This window comes from Gossypium arboreum, chromosome 7 (assembly GCF_025698485.1).
Source record: "Gossypium arboreum isolate Shixiya-1 chromosome 7, ASM2569848v2, whole genome shotgun sequence".
Taxonomy (NCBI): Eukaryota; Viridiplantae; Streptophyta; class Magnoliopsida; order Malvales; family Malvaceae; genus Gossypium; species Gossypium arboreum.
This window is the reverse complement of record NC_069076.1, coordinates 97,851,388-97,859,351: the sequence shown is the minus strand read 5'-3', so window position 1 is coordinate 97,859,351 and position 7,964 is coordinate 97,851,388. Positions and strand designations below refer to the sequence as shown.

General features: G+C 34.4%; 1 protein-coding gene and 1 long non-coding RNA gene across 4 annotated transcripts; both read right to left on the bottom strand.

Annotated features, from left to right (window-relative positions):
• Positions 1-264: 264 nt before the first annotated feature.
• On the bottom strand, positions 265-1,267 carry LOC128295214 (uncharacterized). Its single transcript, XR_008285554.1, has 2 exons — positions 1,054-1,267; positions 265-482 (listed from the first exon to the last, which is right to left on the bottom strand). It is a non-coding gene; the product is annotated as an uncharacterized LOC128295214 (long non-coding RNA).
• Positions 1,268-3,258: 1,991 nt separating this feature from the next.
• Positions 3,259-7,683, bottom strand: LOC108484095 (uncharacterized). Of its 3 annotated transcripts, none has more exons than XM_053030900.1 (8): positions 7,508-7,683; positions 7,308-7,427; positions 7,017-7,148; positions 5,611-5,763; positions 5,235-5,353; positions 4,566-4,673; positions 4,024-4,104; positions 3,259-3,530 (listed from the first exon to the last, which is right to left on the bottom strand). In XM_053030900.1, exons 3-7 carry the CDS (start codon positions 7,090-7,092, stop codon positions 4,042-4,044), a joined length of 519 nt encoding a protein of 172 aa, XP_052886860.1. In that variant the 5' UTR covers positions 7,093-7,148; positions 7,308-7,427; positions 7,508-7,683; the 3' UTR covers positions 3,259-3,530; positions 4,024-4,041. The 3 variants fall into 3 exon arrangements, with proteins under 3 accessions (XP_052886860.1, XP_017643236.1, XP_017643237.1); XM_017787747.2 differs by having other exon boundaries at positions 7,017-7,127; XM_017787748.2 differs by having other exon boundaries at positions 7,017-7,123.
• Between the last annotated feature and the right edge of the window lie 281 nt (positions 7,684-7,964).

Here is a 7,964-nt window from a genome sequence, read left to right as displayed (position 1 = left end):
ACCTGACTCTGATACCACTTAATGTAACACCTCAAACCCAGCCTAGACGTTATGGTTGAATCTGACGATGTCACAAGGAATGGGTTTTAAAAACAATGAACATGATAAAACTATTTCAGATCTGCTAACTCTATTTGCGTTGAATTATTATCAAAATGTTCATTCCTGTTTAACTAACTTGTCTTAAAAGTGTTTAAATGCGGAAGCTTATGACAAACCATTGTGAGTAAGAAAAACCATTCGTGATTTAAAAAAAAAAACACATTTGCTTTTCGTAAAATCTAATTGTTACTGAGTTTTGCAGTTATAAGGTCGTAAACATTGTAAAACCCAAATTTAAGTAAAACAATCCATAAAATCCCAATTACAAAAGAAATACCCAACAAATTAAAATGAAACCATAAAACAAAAGTGTAACAATTTCAAAAGAGTGGTCACCGTCAGTCCACTGCTGCACTGATCCATCTAACTTTGTGGATTACCTGTACAGATTAGACAGAAGAAAAGGCGAGTTTACGTAAACTCAGTATGTAACCCCACAGAATTAAACATGCATACATACAGAATAACAGATATAAACCAGAATCAGTCTTGGGCCTAAGCCCATTACAGATTCAGATGCAGATTTAGGCTAAGCCCATCTCCGCTACAGATACAAATATGCAGTCAGAAACAGAAATTAGGATCCTACCCTCAGCCTCTACACACCATCTCCGACCATCCCTACACACCATGTGGGGTTTAAAACACCCACCCAGCCCTACACACCATGCTGTACCGAATGCGGTACATATTAGATAAATTGCAGCTGAGCTACCAGATAGTAGGCGTAAAAACCTCTCAGAACACTTTCTCCAATATATATATACCATCCCCAACCCCAAAACAGATACAGTAAATGTAGGACCAGGCTTATAGAATAACCATGCTCACATGCTTAATTATAGATAAAGATTTATAAAACAGATCAGTAGAATAGGCATGATAATAACATACTCAGAACACAATATCAGCCATACAGATCATGCAAGTTAAGGTCTAACTACCCCTTACCGATTTTACAGCAGGCTCACAATCGTTTGGGACACCCGTGCAACTTTAGGAAAGATTTCGGTTAAATGGGGTCACATGCCCATATGACTAGCCTGTATGGGCCCACACGCCCAGCTTGCCTTGGCCATGTGGAACACACAGCCTGGCCAAGATACCACATGCCCGTGTGGGCCCGTAAGCCCGTGTGGCCTAACGACCACTCCCTAGCTATCACACGGCCATGTCTTGCATACGACCTAACCTTCGTCGATCACACGTGTGACGACACGGCCGACCACACAGCTGTGTGGCATCGATAAATGGGTTTATTGGCTTTCACAGAATCCTATTTTCTACGTTTCAAGTACACTTCTGGTACGTTTTCACTGATATTGAAATCCCGAAGTCACCAGAACCTATAATCGACATTACCAAAGCCCGAATTAAGTAATACAAACAAAAACTAAACGAGAAATATTTCACAACGAAACCTTAAAACATCAAATAATAGGCTCGGTCACTTACCAACAATGAACCGAAATCCCAAACGTTCAAATCTCAGTAGAAAAAATTGTTGTTTGATCTTCACCTAATCGGAAAGAAACAAAAACAACCCTCTTTCAGAAAACCAACTACGGAACAATAAGGTAGAGACAAAACAAGTACTTACCGAACGAACGAATTCAACCGTTGAACAAGAATGAGGCAAAACAGAAATCCAAAGAGAAGAGGAAGGAAACAAGGAAAATTCAGCAGAAGAGGGGAAGGACAAACGTCAGGAAGATGGAGAATTTTTGGGGAAAATTGCAAAAAACAAAATAAAAATTCAACAACCATTATCCCCAAATCCCTCTAATTATTCCCACTATCCAACTAGCAACCACTACTCAAAATTCAACTTCCATCCAAACTCTCTTTCAGAACCGAGTTAAAAATAAATATCCATGTTCGCGCAGGGATTCAAACACCAAACCTTCAGTAAACTAACACTCCACTTAACCACCAGACCAGCAAGCCTATTCTATTAAGATTTTACAAACAATTTAATATAAGCCTACTCCTCAAGTGCAAGGCTTAGTTCAGAAAAATATCAAAATTTGCCAAAGGTAAGACTTGAACTTGGGACTTCACACACATATCCAGAACTCTTAATCACTGAAGTAAATACACAATTGTGTCACATTTTCACAAAAGCAAAAATAAAAATTTTAGGGCGTTACATTCATACACTTTAGGCAATAGTTAAGCAAAGATTCAACGGAAAGGAGTTTAAAAAACAACATCCAAGGCCAAAATATCAAAAACATGGGACAAGTTTCAATACCTTGTCTCAAAGTACTTATACTTGTACTAGATTTTCAAAATTTCAGTTGCAAGTTACATGTTTGGACACATAAAAGCCAATGTATCGATACATAATGCAATGTATCGATATTGTGATCCATGTTCTAATATCTTAAACAAGGTACCGATGCTTGGTGAAAAGGTTTTGATACCTCATCCCCAAAACCCAAAAAAATTACACAAAATGACAATATAAGCCTACCAAATCAACCCCAAAACAAGCTCAAACATTGTCAAACATGCTCTAAAGCATTCATACATATTTGTCATATAAATTAAGTATAAAAACAAAATCTCATGTTTCCAAATGCACTTGGCCAATTTTAAGTTACCTAAGTAAAGTTTAGGCATAATGACATTTTTGGCCCTTAACCTTCTCTAAAAAATCAAATAAACACTACAGGAAAATAGACTTTTAGCAGCCTTTTTTTTCCTTTAGCGACGTTTTCACAAGCGTCGCAAAAAACGCCGCTATAGCAAACGCTGTAAAATTTTACGGCGTTTATTTAAAAAACGCTGCTAAAAACCATGACCTTTAGCGGCACTTTTCCCGAAACACCGCTAAAGACCATGACTTTTAGCCGCTCTTTTTTTAAAACGCCGCTAAAGGTCATGACTTTTAGCGACGCTTCTCCTAAAAACGCCGCTAAATACCATGACATTTAGCGGCACTTTTCTCAAAAACGTCACTAAAACCATGACTTTTAACGGCACTTTTTCTCAAACGCCGCTAAAGGTCACTACATTTAGCGACGTTTTTTCATAAACGCCGCTAAAAAGTATAAATTTTAAAAAAATATTTTAATGAAATAATATTTATTTTCTATGATAAATATTATATTATGTTTTATTTTTTAAATTTGAACTTTAAACCATACACAATTTTTAAAAAATCATTTATATGCAACTCAACAGAAATTATGTATAAAGATTCATTGTGTCACTAAACAAAGAAAAATGATTTACACAAATAAATAAAAGATAAGAGAAAATGAATTCTTGATGTCAGGTTCCTTGCCTCTCTCAGGGAGAAAACACTTGCACACAACAAGGACATGATGTCCCTTTCTCCATTTGACTTAATCACCCATATTCTCTCATACCCTTTCTGCCAACAGCATTTGTTCAAGTTCTTCTCTTCTTCTCTCCAATTCCTGCATATAAATGTCCATGAGATTATGGTATTTGATGAGAAAATTAGTTCACAACTGTGATACTTTCACAATATTGGCCTGAAATACCCTAGAAATCAATACCATATTGCAAAATCTCCAATATTCTTATCATGTTAAGGTGTTTATTGATAAATTTCTTAAGAGAAATGTTAACCAATGCCGTATAATTAATGCATCACTTTTTTCTTGAATTCAGTTAAAGTAAACAATGTATTAAATGTTAGAAAATATCCTTAAAATGAATTCTTAACAACAATCACTTGTAACGCATGACAAGAATGGGTTCTTATAGTTCATTTGTCAACTTAAGAACACTTGATTATAATGTGGTAGGAGAGGTTTGAATATTAAAAAGAAGCATTCAGAGTATGACTAGACCTCCAATTGATCAAACAAAAGAATACATAAATAAGAAATCATCAAGGCAAGATGTAGACCAAAAGGCCAGCTTTGAACAACTCTCATAGCTTACCTCCAGATCTTGAATTGCTTATTCCCTTGTAATTTCCTTTTGCTGGCGAGAACGTTTGAGAAGGCCAATGCATAAGATTCCCTGACAAATTATTATTAGTACAATCAAGGAGTAAACATAAACTCAACTCAAAATCACAGTTCTAAAGCTTTTGCTCAATTCCACCCCAAACTATATTTTACCTCCTACTGTTGTTTAACGTTATATAGAAATTATTCTTTAGTTCTAATATCTAAAATTACAAGCACAAAAGGCAATATCAGGGTCTGATGAATAGTTAGATTTGACTAAAAATACCAGTAAATCCAATAAGCCCTAATTATAAATCTAAAGATTTGAAATCTAACTTTGGAACAAATTATAACACAAAACTAACAACAAAAAAACACAAAATAGACAAACAATCACGCCGCAAAACTAGAGCAAATACAAGAATTTAAAAAAGAAAAAAAAAGATGATAATAAAGGACAATAGCTAGAACATTCCAATATGAAAATATTCAGTATGATTCAGTATGAATAGTAAGAAACAGCTTGCCTACCTCAGCAGCTTCCGAACTTGAAGACAGGTACTGATAATAGTAATGGCACAAGGCATCAGGCACAGATGCTGGTGAGTTTGCCCAAACATCAAGGTTCTGATCTGTAACCTGAGGTTAAACAAAAAATTAGCTGTGAAATATGCACATTCACCAGCTTAGGCAGCTGCTTCAAACCCCTTCAGGGCCTCAAAATGTATTTCTGCTAGAGAAAGATAAAGATATACCACAAAGAAAATATGAAAATCAGATTCTATGAACTCTATAAATTGTTAAAGCTCGTCTTCCAGCCAGAAAATCAGGAAAAAAGAGAACTTGGGTTCTAACATCAAATGCAAATAACTCCCAGTCAGGCTTTTCTATTTTTCAAACTAACTTCATGTTCAGAAAATATAAACCCTGGTGTTATGGGGCAAGAACTTCTCTCTTCTTGCAGTTCCCAAATAATAATTCAAAATTTCCACAATTTTCAGATTATTGAGTTTTGCATCAAGCTTTTAGCATAGGACGATCAGCTCTTGCAGTTATATAGGTCCTTTAATGCTAGCTAGTGCAGATTTACAAAATAAAAAAGCAGTAACAAGACGAAAAAACTACCGAATGTTATAGATACCTCTTCTCAAAATGTCATTACAGTTAATCGATATCCACCTATCATCAAATATTCCTTACCGCACAATTCAGATCTTTACGTTCATTAGCCTTCAATGGGCCTAAAGTAGATAAGGGAACATCTCTCTTGTGCTGATGGACTTCCAGAGCATGATTTATGTTATTGCTCACACTTGATTCTACATTTGCATATAACATAAAAACAAATTCACACATGCCAGAAAAATGATGCCTAACTACTGATTAAAAGCATTTTTAAAAAATCCTACAATTCCCATAATTTCTACTAGCGATCCTACAAAAAGCCCACCAATTATGCAAAACAGTTGCCAAATAAAAGCAACTGCGGCGGAAAAAAAGAGACAAATAGCAAAAGTGTCAACCAAATAGAGATCAAGTGCATCCATTCAAATATCAAATAAATAAGAAAATTTACCACTCAATCTATCCCGAAGGAGATCTACTTTCCTTTGTAACTCAGTCTTCAGTTTCATAACATCTTCTCGAGCTAACCGTAATTCATAGTCACTAAGTGCTAATTTTTCTTCTATTGCTTCTTTCTCTTCTAGCAAACTTTGAGGGTCTACAACTGAATTTCAAGAACTATATTAGATGAAACCATCAGTAAGATTCACTTATTCCTGATCTAAATTGAAAATGGACTTTTGCTCTAGGGCTTAGAGCATTGATAAATGGGTAGAAACATGCAACACCAGCAACCAACGCATTATTTTTTTAAGCAGAGACCTTAATCTCACACTCTAAGCACCCCAACCCCCAAACTATCAGAGGTGCAATCTAATTTCTGTATTTGATTGCTTAATTTGATTTCCATGTCAACTGGAATTTGCTATTTTTTGCTTGTACTTCCAATATCACCAGAACCTATAAATTCATTTTGGTAATCATAATAGTTTACATAAAATGCTACCTTCTAGTTGTAGTTCCAACATTACTGGAACCACAAGCTCATGCAGTAATCGTAATCACTAATTAAGTTGCTACATCTTCAGCATAAGAATTCTTTGATATATAGAACATGTATTGCCTAAAATGATGGTAAATGCCTTGACAAATGAATGCAATACAACACACGTATGCTGTGAGAGGAACCATTTCATGCAATACAACACACGTATGCTGTGAGAGGAACCATTTCATATGCAAAAGAAAACAATTCAATACCAAGCAGAACCTTGATTTCTTTACCTTCTCTCAAATGCCAAGAGAACAAATTTAAATTTCTTTACCTCATAAATGTAACTTCCATTAGTTATTAATTGTATTACCTTTTACTTTCTAAGAAGTTTATATAACTAGTTTAAAGAGTAACTAAATACTACAGTAATTTCAATGTAATTACTCTATTATAAAAATAAAATCATAAGTTTCATTCTTCCAAAAAAGATGATTTTTTTTTTTACTTATCTTTTGTTGATATCCGATCAGGATCGAGATTTTGGTGAGCTTAGTTCATATACAGTCTCCCTCTTACCCTTACCCTACCTAACGTCCTTCCTAACACTCTCCTACCGTTACATTTCCTAATTTCCTTCTTATCGCTTTTCTACCCTTACCCAGAGCCACCCCGAAACCTGCATTTAGCACCGTCACCTTGGCAACCGGCATCAACAATTTTTATAAGGTTCCATTCTGTTATTACTTTTACAAAACACTGCTGGAATCAGATTTTCTCTACATGTTGATCTAACAATAAGTAACACTAAAAACACAGTTCATATTTAAACCAAAAAAAAAATCAAAAGAAATAAATTTATATGTCTAAGTCATTCCCGATTTCATACTTGAAAAAGAAAAAGAATTAAAGAAACACAAAAGTACCTCCAAGAGAGTTGTGGCGAGAAATCTGATCAACAGGAAAATGAGAAGGATCGGCGAAGAATTCCTTTAGACACATAGCTTGAGCGTCACGACCATCATCAACAGATCTAGCTTAATCAATCAAAAATAAATCTCAAAACCACAAATGCCCATAAAGATCTCAATGAACACCAGATCAAAACATACAGATAAATCAAAAGGCAAACAGAAACCCAAAAACCCAGTATGGGATCAAAAGAAATTTTTTATTAAAGAAATCAAATCTAAAGAAAAGGAATAAAAGAAAGGTACCAAATGACTCTAACAAACACTTTCTTTCCCTTCAAATCAGCTTCCTTCAAGTCCCCAACGCTCTTCTTTGTAGCCATGGTAGTAGCACTTCTTCAACAACAACCAAACGTATAAACAACGCTACACCCGAAAAAAAGGATTAGAGAATCGATCTGCAAAATCAACAAGAAAATGGGAGTATTCAAAGTGAGAGTACTTACGAAGATGAGAGAGGCGGATATATCTAGACAGTGAAAAGAAACGAAGGATCGAGAGAAAAAGATTTAGGGCGAGCGACATAGATGAGAAGAAGAGTAACGAGTGAGTAAGCAAAAGTTATTTTTTACGAGTGAGCGGGATTTTGATTTCCCCTCTATTTTTTTTTTTGTAAAATAATGGGCCTTTGTGGCGTTTTAAAAAAAAATTCCACTATTATAGCTTATTTTTGTAGCGTTTTTTCAAAAGCGCTGCTATTGTTTAATTTTAATTTTTTTATTTTTAATATATTTTTTTTTTTTCAAAATTTTTGTGTTAAGATTATCATTTTTGGATTTTTTAAATTTTGAATATTGAACTTTTAATTGAAATATGGACTAAAATATTAAATGTTAATTTTAATTTTAAATTTTAATTTTTTATAATTTTAAATTATAATGAAATCGATGAATTAAAAAATAT

Bases quoted from the DNA above. Each gene is read 5' to 3' on its own strand.
- LOC108484095 (XM_053030900.1), bottom strand. From the start codon at position 7,092: ATGTGTCTAAAGGAATTCTTCGCCGATCCTTCTCATTTTCCTGTTGAT. The intron at 5,354-5,610 runs GTAAATTTTCTT...ATGCAAATGTAG, and splicing joins CCTTCGGGATAGATTGAGTG to AATCAAGTGTGAGCAATAAC. The intron at 4,105-4,565 runs GTAGGCAAGCTG...ATAATTTGTCAG, and splicing joins CAAGTTCGGAAGCTGCTGAG to GGAATCTTATGCATTGGCCT.